This window comes from Giraffa tippelskirchi, chromosome 3 (assembly GCF_054371585.1).
Source record: "Giraffa tippelskirchi isolate mGirTip1 chromosome 3, T2T-mGirTip1v1.2.pri, whole genome shotgun sequence".
NCBI classification, from domain to species: Eukaryota; Metazoa; Chordata; class Mammalia; order Artiodactyla; family Giraffidae; genus Giraffa; species Giraffa tippelskirchi.
The window spans coordinates 154,838,573-154,861,060 of record NC_137277.1 but is presented as its reverse complement, the minus strand read 5'-3'; the positions used below and the strand labels follow the sequence as shown (position 1 = coordinate 154,861,060).

General features: G+C 37.4%; 1 protein-coding gene across 6 annotated transcripts in view; it reads right to left on the bottom strand.

The window, feature by feature from the left end:
• The window catches only part of PIKFYVE (phosphoinositide kinase, FYVE-type zinc finger containing), a 99,700-nt gene that overhangs the window by 10,300 nt on the left and 66,912 nt on the right, over positions 1-22,488 (bottom strand). For 4 of the 6 annotated variants that reach the window (XM_081578178.1, XM_081578179.1, XM_081578180.1 and 1 more), the window contains 12 exons: positions 21,638-21,758; positions 20,200-20,295; positions 16,978-17,061; positions 16,147-16,244; positions 14,041-14,205; positions 12,615-12,674; positions 11,777-11,953; positions 10,678-10,781; positions 9,635-9,763; positions 8,287-8,548; positions 7,782-7,856; positions 3,692-6,988 (listed from right to left, as the gene is read on the bottom strand). In XM_081578178.1, the coding sequence (XP_081434304.1) occupies positions 6,873-6,988; positions 7,782-7,856; positions 8,287-8,548; positions 9,635-9,763; positions 10,678-10,781; positions 11,777-11,953; positions 12,615-12,674; positions 14,041-14,205; positions 16,147-16,244; positions 16,978-17,061; positions 20,200-20,295; positions 21,638-21,758 (1,487 nt within the window). In that variant the 3' untranslated portion in view covers positions 3,692-6,872. Of the gene's footprint in view, positions 1-2,457; positions 2,714-3,691; positions 6,989-7,781; positions 7,857-8,286; positions 8,549-9,634; positions 9,764-10,677; positions 10,782-11,776; positions 11,954-12,614; positions 12,675-14,040; positions 14,206-16,146; positions 16,245-16,977; positions 17,062-20,199; positions 20,296-21,637; positions 21,759-22,488 lie in introns of those variants that run through there. The other 2 variants (XR_014079076.1, XR_014079077.1) reach the window with 2 other exon arrangements.

Here is a 22,488-nt window from a genome sequence, read left to right as displayed (position 1 = left end):
AACGATAATCCTTGTAATTTCCACCTCTGGGCATTTAGAGATGAACACAGATAAGAAACACCAGGCACCCTGTGCAATTGAGATGAAAGCAGTCAAAACAGATGTGACTAAAGGAATAATTTCTAGAAAGATTCTTGAGGTGTGCACTTCTGGCAGTAACTTGAGCTGCGCCACTCTAAACAGTAAGTTCTTTAGTGACACCGTGCTGCCATTTGGCCCTTCAAGTGTTGTTACTGGAGAGAATGGTGACCATCAAACAGTGTGGGGGAATGGAGCTGCCAGATAGATGGGTTTTTCCTGATAAAGCGGCAAGTCAGCAGCATAAATAGCCATCAAATTCTATGTGGAAAACTCTAGAAGCATCTACCAAGTTCTGCTGCCAATACACGAAAAAGCAATTAACTATATCCTAACATTCTTCAACAATCTAGGTATTCAACAGTACTTTCAGGATGAGAAGCTAAAAGGCAAAGATGGTGGCACCATCAGGAGTCTGGTTTAGGGTTTATACCTCCCCACAGCACGTCCTGTCCAGGACATAACGTGTATCTGTGGACAGGGTCACACCCAGCTGGAGGTAGTTCAAAGCATATTTTTGCATACTGAACTAATTAAAAAATTCTCTTCCTGGTATACTATCATCTATTCTCATTGTTTCAGATAATAGGATTTCAATTAGGAGACTAGATCTTTTTAAAAATCATTTTTAAAAGTTACAAATAGGAAGATCCCCTGGAGGAGGAAATGGCAACCCACTCCAGTATTCCGGCCCCAAAACCCCCATGGACAGACGAACTGGCAGGCTACAGTCCAAAGAGTGGGACACAGATGAGCACGCACAGCAGCAGCCCCTTAGACGGAGAAAACCCTGTATCAATAATCCGACACAGCGTTCAGATATACTCTATGAAATATCATCTGACTTGGCCTTCTGCTTCTGGCCCAAGGTGAAATAATAGGGACCAGAATTACCCTCCTGTTTGAAACAGTCAAGAAAACCAGGCAAAATATATAAAACAGCAATTTTCAAGACAGGGGTAGATATCAGCCAATCAAGGACAGGAATCCCGGAGAGGAAACAAGTCCTGAGAGTCCTCAGTTATGTCTGGAAGGACCCTGATCTGTTCCTTGGGGTAAGGAGATAGCTGAGAATCCCGGGAGACCAAGACCCTCAGTTCTGAGGGCAGAGTATTGGAGAGGAGAGAGCTGCACAGAGAGAGAGAGACCTAGAGATCTGCGGGGATGGGGATCCCGCAGGACACTGATCTGACATACGTGAAGACTATCAAGGACGGGGACACAGCCGTCCAGTTGTCCCTCATTATCTTTGAGGAAATGGTTCCAGGCCACCCACAGATACCAAAAGCCACAGTTGCTCCAATCCTTTGTAACTGACCATCCATATCCATGGATGTAGAACCCAACTGGTATCTTCATTTCACTGGCTTAGCTACTTCACACAGAGCAGCTGGTTTTTGAAACAGGGAAAGAAAAAATATTTCAACAGGCTAGTATGGACAAAAAAGACCCTCTAAATCTCACTAAAGCCAACATTTCTAAAGTAGACCTATTCCTATCCACTGTGTAACAACTCATTTATTTTTTGTTTTTGTTGTTTTGTTTCTGTCAGAATAACAAAAACAGTATAGACAGTCTCCGGATATCCTGCACCCTGTTTCTCCTACTTATATCTTACATTTATTAAGGTACAACTGTCACAATAAAACAACGTAGAAACATTAATTCAAGTCCACACTTTATTGAGATTCCTCCAGTTTTTCCTAATGTCCTTTTTCTGACAGTCACTTATTTGTACAGCCTTGACACTACTATTTCAGTGATGTTATGAACAGAAAATGTATCAAGCATGTGCTCTTTCAAATGAAAAGCTTTTAGTGTTACCCTTATTTGTAAAAAAGAATTACACTCTAAAAAATACTGCTATTTCCAAATTAAACCTCCAAATGAAAACTACATATTCTGAGATGTAACACACTCTTGTAAAAGAATAACTCAGAAGACACTTAGGACTCTGGCAAAGATTTTGGGGACTTGGGTTCCCCTAGTCCCACTGGTCCCTCTAAGGGCTTCTAACTGCTCTCCCAGCAGATTTGGAAATCTTAGGATCAAGTACTTCAGGGCCCTCTACTGGTCGCTTCTCACCACTGCAACCTCATTTTGGTTCATTCTTGACAAGAGCAATCTCCCTGAAAATATCTTCCTCCACCAAGGATATGAGCGAGGACAGCTTTCATGGCACCTTGCTAAATGCCACATAAGTGCAAACGATGTTCTAAAGGTGAGAATTTATATAGTTAAAAAAAGTTTTCCACTCTGCTACACATAATGTGGCAAATTTGAAAAATGTTAAAGTAATCATCAGTAAACAACCAATTGGGGCCAAATTCAAGACAACTAACTCCAAAGATGCATTAAAGGACATTGACTACAGTAAAATGATCTTTTCATAGATTTTATTTTCAATTTAACAAGTCAGGAAAAGATACAAACTTAAAAAAATTTCTTAATTAAAAAAATTAAACTTTCAACAGGTGAAGACATCAGAAAAAATTCCTAGATCAGCAACTTGTGATTTCCTCATGTATCTTACTCATGTCTGTCAGTTTCAAAACACTTTACTTAGATGTCTGCTCACCTTTCTTCTCTTTTGCTTTGGCCTAAGACATCAGAATGCATGCTCCAGAACAAAAATCTGGGGAGAGGAGGCATAAATTGTTAACAAGAATGAAACCATACCAAGTATCTTTACCAACCACAATGGAATGAAATGACAAATCAGTAACAGTAGGAAAACTGGAAATGTCACAAAAATGTAAAAATTAAACAACAAAATATTGAATAACTGAAAGATCAAAGAAATCACAAGAGACTAAAAAAAACCTTGAGATAAGTGAAAATGTAAACACAACATATCAAATTTACGGGAGGCAGTGAAAGAAGAATTAAGAGGGAAGTTCACAGATATAAATATGCACATTAAAAAGAGATCTCAAATCAATAACCTAACTTTACACCTCAAGGAATCCGAAAAAAGAGAATAAACAAAACATAAACTGAGCAGATAGAATGAAATAATAAAGATCAGGGCAGAGATAAAATAGAGACTAGAAAAACCACAGGAAAAAGAAATCCAATGAACAGTTTTCTGCCACAGTTGGGGGTTTCGGGAAGTAGGCACAGGCCACCCGGGCATCCCTGGGGGCAGGAGCCACCCACTCTGTTCAGGGGCTCTCGCTGTTGTCAGGTGAGTCCCAGCCATGGTGGGTGGGAGTTGCCGTGCTTACAGCTGCAGGATGCAGTTTGTTGGATCCTCTTCAGGGACCCTGTGAAGAGTGGGAACAACTAATAATAGAGCCTGCCCTGGAGGTGGACTCAGCCGTTCCCCGCTGGGCAAGGGCTGAGCTTTCTTGAGCGCCCTAAGGGAACACAGAAGAACTGAGGAAAAGGAGATGAACAGAAAAGGCCAGGCCCTACTGGGTGAAGTGAACACAAGGATTTAGCACCCCCCTTTCTTAGATCTATAGAGAAGGGTTATTTATTAGAGAAAGGCATCGATTCTCCCAATAGGAGGACAGAATGAACAGAGGGCAACACAGCTGGGCCCGGGCTAGGCTTAGGCACCAACCCCCATCTCCTCTTGTTAATTTCCTCAAGCAGATTCAAAACAAAGTGAAGTTGATTCTCAGTTTATTGTAAGTCCTCTTTTTACAGTGTTAAGTCTCCAAAAGGTCAAGGCAGTTTTATCTCTTAAATAACATGTCAATCATATAAAACAGCTGGAACCAAAGTAGAGAAATATATACAATATAATACACTAAGTATTTTCAATATTGTTAACTGGATTTTTCATATTAAATTAAAAGACGCTATTCTGATTTACAATGTCATTTCTCTCGTTAAACCTGTCAAAGACATAATGTACTTTTTTTTTTTTTTACAAAACCAGCACAGCAGCAGCATTAATAAAACTGCTCAGGATTGTAATTTTTATTTTTCTATAATACAACTGCACCCGTGTTACAAAAACAAACAAAAAAGGCATTGCACTAGATGGTCTGAATACTGCTTAAGTCGGTATGCTAACACTTGAGGAATAATGAATGGCCTAGTATGTTTTACCACCAGGCTCATTCACAAGGGTCTGCACTCTGCTAGCTAAAGCAAACTTTCTGTAGGTAGATAACTTTCCTCAGCAGTTTTATATAAGTCCACCATTAATGGGTAAAGAGCCAAGGAGAAGCTAATGCCACAAAAACCAATACAACCCTACTATTTACAATACCAAATAAAAGCCAAAGCTAGAAAACCACTCACTTGCTGAATCAAGGGAACAATCATAAGTAGGACATTCTGTATGAAAATTTGAGTATCTATAAATTTAAAACATTCAACAGACTACAAAAGGGCTTGCAACAGTTTATTCCCCTTATTTTTCTCAGACTTGGGTAAAAAAGAAAACAAGGAAAAGGAAATCCTGTATATTTTTAGTTCTGATGGCATTAAAACAGTTCATATCTGTAGGGAAGATTTTTATACAATGCAACATGTTTATATAGCTTTCTTGTGCTGCTATCAACTATTCTCAGAATTTGTTTTCTATGCTACAGAAGAAAGTATTAAGATTCCTTCCTCATTCTTAATTTTTCAGCATCAAGGTTCTCCAGGCCTCAGTGGGGAATTCAACAGAGGTAAACAGTCACTCGGTGCCTAACGCAGAGTATACGGTATTTGAAAAGCCTTATGTATCTGGTAGTGGCCTAAATAAGAGCAGCAAGAGGCCAGGTACACAGTTCTACCACTCATGACAAATTAAGTTCTATATTTTCCCTTCATTAAGACAGTTTTAAATGGACAGATCACCCTTGCAAGGGAACAGGTATTGCTTCAGATTACATTACACTGGAATTTTTTAGCCACAAAAACACCTAAGCAACAGCAGTACTTAAAAAAATAATAATAATAATTGGTTCTTCAAGTCATGGACAAGGAAACCAAAATCAAGAAGACACATTATTGTCAAGACCTATTCCAATGGAGCATTCAAGCTGTACAGATGGTATTGAGACCAAAACAGAAACAATCTGATTGCATCTGGGGGAAGACACCTTCTCCTGGAAGCATTCCTGCCTAGAGGTGTGAACAATGGGTAGGGTAAACAACCCTAAGTCTCCTGACACAAAAAATAAACAGAGACGCCAGACACGTTTACATTTGAAATGAGATGCAGTATCCATTGTTCCTAGACAGGAGAGAAGTAAATATCTCCACATCTTCCAGTCCTGGACTGGTCTTTGACATCAAAACCAACATCAGGGCTTTGTAGTCTTCAAAAGGCACACCGTATGTTTAAAAAAAAAAAAATGTTTGTCATCAGATCAGTTGGAAGTCCTTGGTCAGCTTGTTTCTAGTGCAAACCATGTTTCTAATAAGCACCAAACACCAAACTAATGCTTTCATTTTCTCAAGTAAACTTTCCAAAATGTTTCTATTTCATAAACTTAAGTCTCTGTAACTGCAATGTATCCAGATTTTTTCTTATTATGTGAAAGTTGCAATAGAAACATGCTACTATGGGAAGCCTGAAAAAGTGGAAACCTTAAAATGTTATAAATCCCCAAATTAGCCTTATTATGGAAAGAAGCCAAGAGAAAGTATCTGGGGTTGTGTTGTTAGCCGTAGTTTAGTACTTCTGATCACTTTTTAGACAAACAAAAACTATTAAACAAGGAGTTTCTTACTAAGAATACCTTATTTCTTAACATTTCTCAACAGTCAGAACTGGCCTAGAAATTCGTACAGAAAGTTAGAGAAAAAGGATGTCCATATGGGAAACATCTTAATTTTATAGATGCAACATAAATTACTAGTTATACCTATAGTATACTGTAATACACTACAGGTCCTTTATCTCTACAAAGAACAGGCGAGTGCTTCCCTCACCCAATTTCTTGGATCAGGCCTAATTTTTCTTTTTAGATTAAAAATAATCTTCCATTAATAATTATCCCTTTGGGGATTTAGTCATTTTAGACTCATTTAGTAATATCTCCCTGAAAGTGGGAGAAAAACCTAACTATGAGCATGTGCAGACAAGTGCAGTTCTGCATGTTACTTGCACAAAAGTTGTAAACAGGCTTAAAAAACAGCTCCAGAAAAAGGCCTGAAGTTAATGGCTGTGGCCTCCTGTCACCCACAGACAAGAAGTGACAGAACTTGAAAAATATCAAACATACTTGAAAACAGGGCAAGATACAGAACACGAGAGGATTCCCAATTTAAGTCAAATTCCTCAGCACAACAAGAACAGCTTGCATCCATCTGTTTAACTGGCCATTGATAGAATAATTCAGAATTGTTTTAAAGTTTCAGAAATTCTGATAATAGACAAACATTAAATTGTTACGTTAAGAAACACAAGAAAAATTCACCAGCTCTACCAATCCTTTCCAGATAAAGAATGTATCCATCGTGAGGCCAGGAGAGTCACAATCTATGAGACACTGTTTGCTTAACAGGATTGTCAGCAAACATGACAACCGATGTCATGTCATGTCATGTTCAACCGATGTCATCTCCAACCATACATTTGTCCTCAGCCCTTTGAAATGAATCTAGGTTTCAGCTTATGTGAACAAAATACTTGTGCAATTTCCCAGCCCACGGATAGCTAACTTGTGCAAATCCATGGAGTTTCAACTCTTCAGCTACAGATGGCCTACCCAACCTCAGAACTGAAAGGCCTTTGCACACTGTGGTGAATGTGACAAAGAAATAAAACATGTAGCTGACTTGTGGTCCTTGGTTCCAGGCCCCCTTTTCCTCCTGGTCCGTTTCAGAGTATGTGCTTCATTTCAGCAGTTCAGACCCAAGCCTGTCCAGTGGTCTGGCACCATCAGGAAATACTTGTCCATGGCTTCACAGAATCTAGTCCTATACAACTCTGGAGAGACCACGGTCGGCATTTTACCTAGGATTATGAAAGGGTAAAGGGAAAAAGGAAGCTGTTACATAACTGACCAGACCACTGACTTCAACAGCTATGTTCTTTCATGTAAACGAACATAAAATGCCATGTCCTGTAAACACACACACTATGATGGGCTCAGAAAAAACAGAGGGTGCTCATTGTGCGACATGACAAGGGACAGGTCCTTCCTGATAGGACTTTTTTATTTTAAAAGATGCTCTTGCCTAGAAATGAGAGATGTCTGAAAGCACACCTGGTGCTCTCAGTGCTCAGAGAACTTAAAGGACTTCAAGTGTTAAATCAGGACAACCTCCTGTTCAGGAACTCTGGCCTTTCTTTAACTTTTCATTTTGAGAACCTCTGGTATCTTAATAGAGTTTCCCAGATGATGCAGTGATAGAGTCCACCCGCCAATGCAGGAGGCACAGGAGAGGTGGGTTTGATCCTGGGGTCGGGAAGATCCCCTGGAGTAGGAAATGGCAACCCACTCCAGTATTTTTGCCCGGAGAATTCCATGGACAGAGGAGCCTGGCGGGCTACAGTCCAGGGGGTCACAAAGAGTCAGACACGACTGAGCATGCAGCAGGCACCACATCTTAACACATATTTAAGATCCCGTATTTCCCCATTAAAACAATTCCTTTTATTATGTGATCATCTTGGAAATGATGATAAAGTCAAAGATAACCAGTTGTTTTATAATTTTTTCTGACGTATCCATTTGTTATATGTTAACTGATGAGGAACATAATGAGAACAGTTTAAAGAGTAAACAGAACAAAAATTCGCTCACCTTGTCCTCCTAAAATTCCTGTTGATTTCACAACCATCTCAAGCTTTTTGTCCCAGGTAAATGTTCGGATATAATCTGTTGCAGGGGGTGAGATTAGCAGTAAAAACTCTCTTAATAAATATAAGCAGATAATAATCACAATTACCACTGCTATTACTTCTACATTAGTTAACATTGAGTGCTGGCAATACTGTAGGTGCAGACAATATGTGAAGGGCTGTCCCAAGAGTTTTTACCATATTAATTCTTCCAAATCTCATAACAACCTCACAGGGCTTCATCCTAAGTAAATTCCTGAATACAGATATTTTTGATAAAGATAATGAAATTGGAAATGAGGGAATCTGAATAAAAGTACTAGAACAGAAAAACTATTATTTTTAAAATTTCAAATGAGTTTGTGAAAACATTCAATAAGCTATTACTACACCAGGTTCAGTATAGTCTTCAAAGATTACTCTGGCTTCAATCATGAACTGCACATAAGACATGCTCACAGACATACCTATAATTCCAACTACTAGCTCATTGCTGGTATCATCTCGCCCAACTAGCAAAGAATAGTCTATAATGAGGTGGCTAGAAAGGAAGTGGGAGTCGCTCCGGATCGAGGCTCTCAGCACAGCTTTGGAATGAGAACGGATATACAGAGGATTGTCTCGAACCATCTTTAAGAGATTTTCATCCAGAAGAACGACATCACAGCTCTCTTTCCCAGTATCGGTTTTTACATTTCGATTCCTAAGTGAACCCTTCAAATCAAAAACCTAGCAGAAAGAAAATTCTCTGTCATTTATGTGAGTTGCTACAAATGGTTAATTAATATAATTAAATTTAAAAGGCAGAAAGCTTCCTTGCAGCCACTACCCTTATAAACACTTTAATATTTAACTTTAAAATTTATAACTTATGTAAGTCATTGAATGTATACATTGGTATAATACAAAAAGCACATGGTGATATAACTGTATCATATGAAACTAATAACTAGGTACCCAAATATTCAAATATGTCAGAAATATACTGACCCATTTAATCAACAATAAGAAACATTAACAAGTAATTCCAAAAATATATTGCTGAATCATAAAGCAGTTTGAAAAACAGATGCAAACAGTCTTAGGGAATTTCAAGTTTTGATATCAAAACTGTGCAATTATAAAGGACAATGCAGAAGCAACAGCCTATTTCTAGGAATTTCTAGACAGTAGGAAAAGCAATGCTAGCTAGTCAGGGGCCTTGGGAACTAGACTGGTGGAACCTGAGGTGTATTCTACAGACCACTGCTAGTCAGTTGTTCCTGACTCAAGATGAAAGAGAAGCTGGTGCCAGAATGTAAACTGATTACATCATTAAACCTACAGTTTAGTTCAGCAGCTGCTTTTGCCATAGCAAGACTGTCTCGAAAGCAGTGCATTAAATTACATTCTAGTACAAGCTCCTAGCTCCACAGACTGGAAACAGTTCAAAGACCAACACATTGAAGAGCACTGTTCTAGAATCTAGACCAACCCGAATTCTAGGAAGAGCTGTGAGACCTTGATAAAGTACTCATTTCCTCTGAGCCTCAGTTTCTTCATCTTTAAAATGGCCAGACCCATTGGATCTGCCTTCTTGCTCGATAATTCTGTGTTTCTAGGATATTGGTTATGTTAAATTTTAGGACCAGTCCACACTATTCCTCTTTATTCTTTCCTACAGGGTTCAGTAACTCAAAAGTTAAAGCTGACCTAGTAACCAAAGTTTAATATTTACTATCAAATACCATGGTATTCTCTAAGTCATTATGTTTAGGAACCAGAAGTACAAAGGGATCCAGCAGCTAAATACTTTGCATGGCCCATTATCCTTACCTGTGCCATCTTCCTCCCATAGAAAAGATTTTCCATGACAAGGAGATCTAGCTTCTTCTCAGTGTTGTTCTGAGAATTCTTATAACCAATTCTGTAAACTCCAAGAATCTTGGCCAATGCAGTAGGCCTCTAATTCAGCAAAGACAAAAATAACCTCTTATCAAAAAGGATTATTTATGAATATTATGCTTAGTGAAGTAAGTCAGTGAAAGATAAATACTGTATGATATCACTTATATGTGAAATCTAAAAAATTTAGACACATATGAATGTACATGCAAAACAGAAACAGACTTAAGAAATATAAAACAAGCTTGTGGTTGCCAACGCAGAGAAGGAATGGGGGAGGGATAAATTTCTTCTATGAGAATAACAAACTATTCTGTATCAAACAGAAAAGCAACAAGGATATGTCATATAGTAATACATAGGGAATTATAGCCATTATCATATAATAAACCATAATGAAGTATAATCCGCAAATACCAAATCATTATTCTGTATACCTGAAACAAATACAATAGTGTAAGTCAACTATATTTCAATTTTTAAAAAGGATTATTTATAATTTATTATCAATATATGGATTATTCATTTATTATCCAGGCATGATTTTCTATTAATATGGTCAGGAGACCTTAAAAGAAATTCTGAATCTATGAAGCAAGTAAAGCAGGAATGCCAATAAAATTATTAGATCTTTAATATTCTCCCAAGGGATAATCCTTCACAATTTCTAAAATTCACATATTTTATTATGACATAATTTTTCCAAAAAAGGGCAACAAACCCATAAATGGAAAAAAAAATCTACATGACTCCTTCATATTCTCACTGGAAGGGTCAGTGTTTAATGACAAGTGGGCAAACTACACACACACACACACATACAAGTAGGGAAAAGTTTGAAATCCCGGCTTTCTGCCACACCTCTCAAGTACAATTCTGTTCACTTATTACCATAGAGAAGACGGCCCTTAGGACTTTCAGGATGTGAAATAGACCAGTAAACTCTAGTCACAGATCAGGGTTTGGGTTTCTACCTTCTGCTGAACGGCATTTGTAATGTAATTGAAGTAGTGTGGTGCGAAGTCAAGGAAAGACTGGACTTCCAGACGAGGCATTTGCTTCAAAATGAATCTGTCATCTAAAAGGCAAAAATTTCACATTTATTCAGTTGCAATATTTACTGAGGTAATCTAAAATAAATCATTCTAAGAATCCTAAATGACTTGCTCACTTCATGTTTTGAAGGGATATTTTCTATATGGTAACACTGAGAAAATTTTGATCAGAACACAGTTCTCAAGTTGAAGGTTTGGAAGGGCTTCTAAGAATTTACATAGTCAAGAAAACTCTACATTTGACAGTTGCACACTTGAAGTCATAGCTAGATGATCTACTTTTTAAAACTACCAAGTAAAATGTTACAAACTCCTTTGTTAGAAATCCAGGAACTAACAGTTATGAAAGTGCCTATCAAGCACATCTTTCTTGATGCATTTTCTCAAGTAACTGCACTTTCAGTGAGTATGGAGAACTCAACATGTAGTACAAATGGTCAAACCTGCTGTAAACTTCTGCAGGTTAACAACTTGGCCTTCCAGTTTTCAAGTCAAATGTTTCTATTTTTATCTTTCTCCAATCAGCTCTGAGGTACCTTGTGAGTTTTCTAGAAGTTCTCTGTTACTATTTACATGTGGAAAACTCGGGACTAGAAAGAATTTAGTAGGGATTTGATCAATACTTGTTTTTCATTATACACTGTACACCATGTATCTTTTCAATGCTCTTCTTTCATCCTCTCAAGCATAAAAAGAAAAACATGTTTGCCAAATCACACATCACATTACCTCAGTTCAAGGGATTCATAAATTATCCAAGGGAAAAAAGATGGATGCGGCTTAGTTAGCTAATGATCAAAAAGGCCTTGGAGAAGGAAATGACAACCCACTCCAGTATTCTTGCCTGGAGAAATCCTTGCCTCCAGTATTCTTGCATGGACAGAGGAGCCTTGCAGGCTACTGTCTTGCATGGACAGAGGAGCCTTGCAGGCTACTGTCCATGGGGTCACAAACAGTCGGACACAACTGAGCAACAGTTGCTAAACTGTTGCTAAACAACAACAGCAAAAAGGCCTACCTTCAGTAGCATAAAAGGCAGCTCCTGATTTGCCTCCTCGGGCCTGCCACGGAGAAGAGTGAGAAAGGGAACGAATGAAATCTTCTTCACTGCTGCCCAGAATCACTTCTCGCATCTTATGAAACTCTCCCGCATAGTAGAGCCGACAGTAAAACTTGGCATTGGCATCCGAAAATTCTATAAACAGAAATGTTTTTAGAAAAAAGCTCTTCTGAATCAGAAATATCTTTTCCTTCTTGCCCACTCCCCAACCCCACACCAAATGCAAGCATTTAATTTTCTCCATGATAGTATTTTTCATGTTAAGTCTACTACATCCCTGTTTATCACTATTCTGTTATCTTCAGGAAGGATTAAGAGAGCACCTTAGGACCACCCTTACATATTTCTAGAAAAAAAATCAAACATAAAACAAGACTCAGTTCTAATTTTATGCTGGTTACTGCATTTTCATTGTTGTATGGTTACATCTTAAATTTCACTGTATGTGTTACTATTCTGGGTAACATAACATGTACACACAATTCTAGATGCCTTGGTAAGGCTCTGTGGCTTTAAATTATACAAGAACAAATTATTCAAACCTTAGATATCTAATTAAATTAAAATTTATAAATTACATTATATTTCAGTTAAATTTACAAAATAGATTTCCTTTTAAATTAAATATATACTTTATAAACTAAATCTAGATGAAACAAATGCTCATCAGCACAAAGACTTAGTATTCATTTCAAGAAATAGGATATTTATCTAGTGTGAAGCTAGGAGCTTCAAATAGTGGAGTTTGTTCAATTATAGTCCTGGGTCCCCAAACCAGAGATTTATCTCAACTTACGAAGCTCCACATGAGGATTTGTAAGTTGTTTCTTCTGTGTATCTCCTCCATCTACTTCATCTAAAAGATTTAACAGCATTAGTAAAGCCAAAGTTTTAGGCAGTTATCAGTTCATTTTGTATATTCTTTTTCCCTGATATAAACTAAATACTAAGTCAATTAGTATTATCCTAGTCAAGCCACGCTCAAGCAAGCATCATGTATACAATTAACTGTAAATTATTACAATAAAAATGTATGTACCTCTTGAAAGATCAATTTTTAGATTAAAAATCAGAGAATTCAGATTGAAGAATAATTTTTCTTATAGTTAAATAATCCCTATGATAGCAATAAACTTACTCAACTCTAACATCAAGACTTTCTGTGGCTATTTTACCAGAGTTTATGACCAGTTTTCCCTGTGTATAGGGTAATGCTTTCCCAATATTCTGAGATGCTTTCTTTATCATATACTAAGATATATGTACACTATAGAAAATATACTAATATCTACTTCAGAGCTGTTTTTTTTTATTTGATTAACGTGACGGGCAAACTTATTGCCAGACAATTATTGTGGAGTTGTAATACATTTTAACTCTAAGTACTGTAGAGTTGTAACATATTTTAACATCTAGAAGAACAAGTCGTCCTCTAAGTTTCCCATTTCAAAACAATTTTTTTTTCAAAGCACCAATGCCTTCTAAGGATCACAGCCTACAGAATACTAAACACAGATCTTAATTATTAATGAAAACGTATCATGCAGTTTCTATTTTTTAAACCACGAATTCATGCTGTAACCCAGGGGTTGCCAAACTACTTTAAAGGGCCAGATGGTAAGTATTTTACTCAGTTGCCACTACTCAACTTGCCAATATAATGGGAAAGCAGCCAGATAGTAAGTAAATGAAAGGGTGTATCTGTGTTCCACCACAACTTTATTTACAAAGACAGGCCAGCTTAGTTATCTGACTCCTGGTCTAACCCTGTATTCAAACAGCATCAGGTAGATTATTTTTTTAAATACCTAAATGAAGATGGGTATCAGTAGCTTCCACCTTACAGAGACTGGAGAAGAAAGGGGATGTCTGTGACGGCAATGGGATGACCTCATTTGAACATACACTGTGAGCTACACAGTGAGACAGATGCGTAATGTCCCTTAGTCCTCAGTAAACCTTGGAAGATACTGCTTTTCCACTTTATTGGTATGTCAAGTAAGGATTTCTGATTCCCCCACTCAGTAAGTGAGAACAGTGATACCTGAAACCAGCTGGATTCTCCCAGCACCAGGCTTTTCCCACTCTACCCCACCACGGTGTGAGAAGAGCGGGAAGGCCCTGGTTTCTGCAGTAGAAGCATCTACTTAAGGCTGCAAGGAACATAACCAACTGAAGTAAATCTAAGCCTAGAACAAGCCATTTGGTCTCCTTCAACACACCTTGAGGCTCAATGCCTTGATTCTCCGTCCCCTCCTTGCCCGTCTGCCCCACTTGGTAGTAAGCACTATCTGCTCCACGTAAGGTCTCTCTCTTCTGGGAAGAGAGGTCAGGGCTTTTCCCTGCTGTCCCTCGGAAGAAGGACAACATTCCAGAAGCCTTTTTGGCTAAAAATAAGAGGTAACATATTAAGTACAGGTCACTGCAGGTAGAAAAATAAAAATTTTCAACTCATTCCTGTGTAAGCAGTAACCATTATATGAAAGTAATAAATAAGAGTAACACTGATAGATTAATTTGCACAATTATTCCACATGGTTTATGGGGGCTTTAGGGGGCAATAAAGCACTCTTATTATCAAAAACAATGTTCAGATAGCTACATATCAAAATGTGAGAAATTATTAAATATAGAGAAAGACTTTAAAAAATTTCTTTCAAAGGCTGTCATAGTATCTTAAGCAACAAGTTTAAGATAGGGCTAGGTTCTTAAACCTAAACTAAACAGCTCATTAAACTAATACAAAACAGTATTCCAAGTTACGAGAATTCAAAGTTAAAAGTAACATATTTATATCATCTGTGTTCCTATATTTTAACACAGCAAAATATATAATTTGAGTTTTAGCATTTTTCAAAAATAAGTAGTACAGGATGACCAAAGATATCACTAAAGCTTGCTCTATACTTTTATTCTTCCTTTTGAGCTTCATCATATCATTAATATGTATGATCCTAATTTTGGGGTAGCCTTTCCCTTCTCCAAGAGATCTTCCCAAGCCAGGGATCTAACTGAGGTCTCCCACATTGCAGGCGAATTCTTTACCAGCTGAGCCACGAGGAAAGCCCAAGAATACTGGAGTGGGTAGCCTATCCCTTCTCCAGCAGATCTTCCTGACCCAAGAATCGAACCTAGATCTCCTGCATTACAGGCAGATTCTTTACCTACTGAGCTATCAGGGAAGCCCTTTGCACATTTACCATTAACAAAATCCACACCAAATCTCCATCATTAAGTGCTTACTTAGGGTGGCAAATACTATCACAGTCTCCTCAATATCCAATCCCACCTTGTTCCTTGCTAACAGAGCTCCAATTTTCTTTGGGGCAGCAGCATGCAGAGTCCCAGGAAATGAATCATGATTTGTATAAACTAGCCAGGACAATGCTGCTCACCACTTTCTCGGTCTCCTCTGCAGGAAAGGGTGGCCATGAGACTCAGTTCTAACCAATGAGACTGAAAGGGAAAGGGAATTTCCTAATAAAAGGGAAGAGCAGAAGCTTGTACCTCCCTACCTTCTGCCTCAAATGCAGACATTAGAGTGAGACAACTCTGACCATGAGTAAAATTTAAGAGAAATCAAAGAGGAACTAACCCCTATGTTGTCATGACAAAGCCAAGTAGCTGAACCAGTGCCAGCAACTGCCCATCTGCAGACATTGCTATTTTAGAAAAATAAACTGTCCTTGGTTTAAGCCTCAGTAGTCATTTGAGTTTTCTGTTCAGTTCAGTCACTCAATTGTGTCCAACTCTTTGCGACCCCATGGACTGGAGCATGCCAGGCTCCCTGCCCATCACCAACTGGGTTTTTTGTTACTTGTAGGGAATATTCCTAGCTGACAAAGTCAAAGAGAAACAACTTCAAATCCCTGCTCCCCACTACCTGTGTAACCTTGAGCAAAGTGCTTAATCTAAGTCTTAACTTACTTTCTAAAAAATGGACATACGTCAAATATGGGGTTATTGTGTGAATTAAAGGAGATAAGACATGAAAAGTTCTTTTCACAATGCCAACAATGCTGCAAAAACAAACAAAAAACCTAATGTTATATTTCTTATGTTGCATGCTTTAAACTGAAAGCTCTAGCCAAGAAGGCCGATCCTGCTTCTTTTTGCACGAAACGCTTCTAGGCATTTCAAACTCAAAAACTTAAAAATCAAAGAAAAGTGAAATATACACAAAAGAAGATATATAAAAATTTTACATCCATATTATATTTCAAAGATCAGAAATAATAAATTCTTGCCAGATGGCATTTCTTATTTAATGTGTTTTCTTCTTCAAACCACAATTACAAACAAAAGTACTTCTCCATTTGTAATCTTACTTGGTTGTGGTTCTGCTTCTACTGCACGGTTTGTCTGTCCTCCACTGATCTCAGGTAATCTAATTGGGCTGCTACTCTTTGGTCTGCTGTCTAAAGTACTAAAATAAGAAACAGAAGAAAAGTTGGTTTTATATGATTCAAACACAAAATAACAAGTACTCTAATTCCTATATTAATCTACTTTCCACCTAACCCCACCCACAATATCAGAAATCTGGCTCATAATTTATATAAACACAGGTTAGCATGGAAGAAAAAATCTTGAAATGTATACTAGACTTTTAAGAAAAATAAAAATGTTAAAGCTATAAGAGTATAGGGTCTTAAGATATTTTTCTCAAGTCTATCAGAGCTATATTATAGCACCCATAAGTCAATGGTGACAATTATGACAATTTCTGTCTCAAATATCTAAAATACGGAAAATACTTAAAGAGCTGGTTTGGCAGAGGTATGCTTTGTTTTTTAGCTGTTAAGATCTTTAATTGTTATGGAAAATTCATAAATTATTTAAAGTACAAAGCTAGGCAGTTTACCAGTTTCAAAAGTTAATATTTTTAAACGAAAACAGCAAAGAGAACTTAAAAATTTAAATATGCAATACACTTTGAACTTCTATGACAATTATAAGAAAACTGTAACCTAGCGGCCTTTTTAAGGTCTTTTGTATACCTGAATTTTGTTCTGTCAATTACTGGCTAAAAAATGAGTGCCACTGATTATATTCTAGAAACTTTTACATCAACAATAAGCTGTAACAAAACTAAAAGTAGGAAGACCTAGAAAATGATATAGTTCAATTAAAATAAATTTTCCTCAATCACAGATCACCTGTTTGTTGGAAGCCCTTCTTCAGCACTGTTCCGCTGAGTGGCTTTGGACAATTCCTCTAAGGCATTCCGGTATTCTTTACAACTTAGGATAGAAACAGGTTGAAATATGTTAAACATTAAGGTCTTCTTTTAAAGTAAATCATATGCTTTAGAATAAGCTTTGCATTATAGAAACACAAACATTATAAGCATCCACATCTAATGTACTTAGACAAATACATTAGAGTTAACTAACAAAAGTTATTAAGTATAAGCTTCATGAAGAAAGTCAATACGTTCACCAAAAAATAGTACAAAATATAATCCAACACACCAGTCAATCAGTTCAGTCACTCAGTCGCATCCGACTCTTGGCGACCCCATGAACCACAGCACGCCCGGCCTCCCTGTCCATCACCAACTCCCGGAGTCTACCCAAACCCATGTCCATTGAGTCAGTGATGCCATCCAGCCATCTCATCCTCTGTCATCCCCTTCTCCTCCTGCCCTCAATCTTTCCCAGCATCAGGGTCTTTTCCAGTGAGTCAGCTCTTCGTATCAGGTGGCCAAAGTACTGGAGTTTCAGTTTCAACATCAGACCTTCCAATGAACACCCAGGACTGATCACCTTTAGGATGGACTGGTTGGATCTCCTTGCAGTCCAAGGGACTCTCGAGAGTCTTCTCCAACACCACAGTTCAAAAGCATCAATTCTTCAGCACTCAGCTTTCTTCACCGTCCAACTCTCACATCCATACATGACCACTGGAAAAAACGTAGCCTTGACTAAACGGATCTTTGTTGGCAAAGTAATGTCTCGGCTTTTTAATATGCTATCTAGGTGGGTCATAACTTTCCTTCCAAGGAGTAAGCATCTTTTAATTTCATGGCTGCAATCACCATCTGCAGTGATTTTGGAGCCCAGAAAAATTAAGTCAGCCGCTGTTTCCACTGTTTCTCTATCTATTTGCCATGAAGTGATGGGACTGGATGCCATGAGCTTAGTTTTCTGAATGTTGAGCTTTAAGCCAACTTTTCACTCTCCTCTTTCACTTTCATCACGAGATTCTTTAGTTCTTCTTCACTTTCTGCCATAAGGGTGGTGTCATCCGCATATCTGAGGTTACTGATATTTCTCCCAGCAATCTTGATTCCAGCTTGTGTTTCCTCCAGCCCAGCGTTTCTCATGATGTACTCTGCACATAAGTTAAATAAGCAGGGTGACAATATACAGCCTTGACGTACTCCTTTTCCTATTTGGAACCAGTCTGTTGTTCCATGTCCAGTTCTAACTGTTGCTTCCTGACCTGCATACAGGTTTCTCAAGAGGCAGGTCAGATGGTCTGGTATTCCCATCTCTTTCAGAATTTTCCACAGTTTGTGATCCACACAGTCAATGGCTTTGACATAGTCAATAAAGCAGAAATAGATGTTTTTCTGGAACTCTCTTGCTTTTTCGATGATCCAGCGGATGTTGGCAATTTGATCTCTGGTTCCTCTGCCTTTTCTAAAACCAGCTTGAACATCTGGAAGTTCACGGTTCACGTATTGCTGAAGCCTGGCTTGGAGAATTTTGAGCATTACTTTACTAGCATGTGAGATGAGTGCAACTGTGCGGTAGTTTGAGCATTCTTTGGCATTGCCTTTCTTTGGGATTGGGATGAAAACTGACCTTTTCCAGTCCTGTGACCACTGCTGAGTTTTCCAAATTTGCTGGCATATTGAGTGCAGCACTTTCACAGCATCATCTTTCAGGTTTTGAAATAGCTCAACTGGAATTTCATCACCTCCACTAGCTTTGTTCATAGTGATGCTTCCTAAGGCCCACTTGACTTCACATTCCAGGATGTCTGGCTCTAGCTGAGTGTGAGTGATCACACCATCATGATTATCTGAGTCGTGAAGATCTTTTTTGTACAGTTCTTCTCACACCAACCATACTCAATATCCTAAACAATGATTGTGAAGGCCTCCATACTAACATTTAGATCAAATGCCTTCAGGGGTTGAACAGCTAATTGAAAAGCATGGAACTTCACCATTTAGTGTAATAGAAAGGAAAGGTACTTGAGAGTGCTTTTCAACTTAAAAGTACTAAACTTCTAGAAAAAAAAATTTTTTTTTTAAGGTTGCACTCACTGTCCAACAAAATCCAACTAGCAGCCTGGGAACCCTGATTTAGATAAATCAGATGTGAGCATTTATTATTTTTCCAAGATATTAGAAAAAGGTAACATCAGCTAGAAAACCTGCTTCCTAATGGTACAAAACACTTATTTTTGGGGGTTGACTTTCCCACCTTTCTTATCTACTCATGTAGTATGACTACCAATAAAATGAGAAGCAAATACTTCAAGAACATCAAAAGGCAATGATAAAAAAATGTATCATATGGAATCTTCTAAAGGAAAAAACTCATTATTATCCAAATAGTAACTCTAAACTCCATAAATGCTGAAGTCTATAAATCTTGTTTACCCCTTATACCCAGTACCTAGTATACCACACATTGCAACATTCAAATATTTGTTGAATAAGTGGGCAACTTGTAACCAATATTAAAAATAAAATTTTAATTTCAATGTCTTTCAATAGGGAAAAAAAACTTTTTTCATTAAACATCTTAGATTCTACTTAAACTAGGTACTATCACTGCCAAGACAAAATTAAGATTAAAAAGCTTTGTTATTTGAGACTCAATATATAAAGATTTTTAAACAGGGGTCTTTCTTTTAAGACACATAACTGTGGACATGTAAATGAGTTAAGGCATAGGAACAGCATTACTCTAAGGAAACTTTACCTTCTATGTGCGGAAAGAAGGAAGGAAATGAATGAAGAATACAAAAAAAGATATTCAGAGGATATAATGCAGATATGTTTCAAATTATTTTATCAACAAATAAACCAAAGGAAAGGATACAATGGACATGTATTATAATATAGAGAATGGACAGAGGATATAAGAATTAGCAAATAACTTGCCTAGTTAACTTAATTATTAGGGGCTTGCTTAAGAATCATCCTGTTAACATTTGGGTAAACAGTACATTACCAGATACAAAAAGAATAAACTGTCGCACCCAAAGGATATATATTCTATACTTATATTTACTACTTTACAATTACTTATATTTTGCTCTACTCTATGTAACAGAGCTCAACAATACAGCAATTAATAAATAAATACACATAAAATATAAAAATACAAATACAGGTGAAAAAGCCCCATGAGTAATACCTGAGAGCAAAAGCAATGATGGAGCTGGGCTCCTTCTCACAGACTGCAATGGGCACTCGTTCATGTTCATACATTAAATAGTGTTTATCAGGATCACTGCTCAAAAACATATAAATCAGAACAAAATTAGCAGAAAATCACATATACGACCCATTAGCACAATTACAAGTAAATCTCAGGACAATTTTAAGTTAACTAAATAATGCACAATTACATGAACATAATTAAGCCAGAACTTGAACAAACAGTCAAGGAAAATAGATCAACAGGAAGTTTTTAAAGGCAACTGAAAATTATCAGAACTGTTTTTCAAATCAGAGGGTCTTGGAATCATCAAACAAAGTTTTCCATGTTGGCAAGACGTTGTGCCATATTTATCTCAAAAAGTATTTACAATGAATAGCAGAAGTTTAAGAGATTTTGTTCTACTATAAGTTTGAAAGAAAAGTCTTCTGGAAATTGTGGAAATGTACCCACTAGTCCAGCAGTAAATGACATAAACTATTCAAGCCTGAAGCAGAGAAAACAGAGGCCTTTTACACATTTATATCACAGAACATACAGCTCAAGACATGAACTCCTGAGAGCAAGAGTTTCCCTTATTGATCCTTCTCTACATCCTGAGGCACTAAAGCTGCCATTCCATAAGTTTAAACATTAACTAAATAAACAAATACAGAAGTCAGTTGAGAACAAAGGTCCATCTTTTGGATATACATCTATTTCACTGGAGCAAGCATCATCAGCTGATAGCCAGACATGTCAACCAGTGGAAGAAAAACTCTCACAGCCAGTCTATGTTTTTCCCCCACTGTGAGAGAACCTGGTACAAACAAGATCACACAAAAATTTGCATTGGCCATTGCAATTCATCACCACTGTTAGAAAAGCACCATGTCTCAGTAAAGTACTGGGTCAGTAATACCCTCATATACAATCAGCAATATGTTTTTATGATCATGAGATCAACTGTTGTTATTCAATCACTAAGTCATGTTTGACTCTTTGTGACCCCAGGAACTACAGCATTCCAGGCTCCCCTGTCCTTTACTATCTCCCAGAGTTTGCTCAAACTCAAGTCCATTGAGTCAGTGATGCTATCCAACCATCTCATCCTCTGTCACCCCCTTCCCCTCCTGCCCTCAATGTAGCAGTGTATCTTTTAAAATGTATATATATGTGTGTGTATATATATATATATAAGCAATTCTTTATTAATCTACTTATCTACTGTTAATATAAAAGACTACATGTTCCACAAAGTACATTATACAAAAAGACATCTCTTTTACGGTAATGGAGGATAATTTTGGATTGAGAAATACATATATAAAGTTAAATAAACATATTTAAATACGGAGAGTATATACATAGAGAAATCTTTAAAATGAAGTGAAAACAAAACCATCCAACAGCCACTGGCTTACATAATACTTACAAAGGAAATGGAATAGGGTTATAGCTATTTCCTGGAAGCAAATTTGCAAAGATGGCTTTCATGGTTGATTTTTCCTTCACCTGGCTGTCTGTAGATCCCAGCAAATGTCCATCAAATACATCTAGAATGAAAAATATTCTACTTACATATTAATACTCAGGAAGAGTAAAACTATAAAGTGTCAACTATATTTATTTTCCTTTTTGGAACACAGACTTGGGCACACCATAATTACCAACTATGGTGTAAAATTTTTGATCTAGGAATAATGACTAACAGGAAGCAACTGTGAAGCATACACAGCTCTGACCCCAAGGGGCTTATTTTTTTTACATTTCAACATGTTTGAAGTTGAGGTCATCCTGCAATCAATGGCCTCTTACCCTCAAGGGGCCAGGCAGCAGCCGTGGTGAAATTATTGGCTAAGCATGCATGAACTCAGTCCCAGCTGTTCCTGTTTCCACTTCAACTCAGTTATGAGCACTGTGGCTATTATATCTGAGCTTAATCACAATTTAAAAGTTACGATTAAAGTTTACACTGCAATTAAGTAGTTGGTGCTTAAACAGAAGGCAAGGAAAGAGAGGGAAAAGGCATACATCTATTATTGGCAAAACAAATGTCTGTCGTTGGAGAAATGGTTGCAATTTTCTCTTTCTTTCTTATAAGGGAATAATCGTGTGCTTTATGAGACTTTAGAAAATATTAATAATATTCCCAGAAAGTAGATAAGGCTGAATAGCATTTTGTTACTAAGACAGTCACACGTCAAGCAGTGCAAATGAAGAAAGGATATGGTAAAAAGCTACATCTAAAAGAGCACTTTCAACAGGAAAAATTTTTAATTCCAA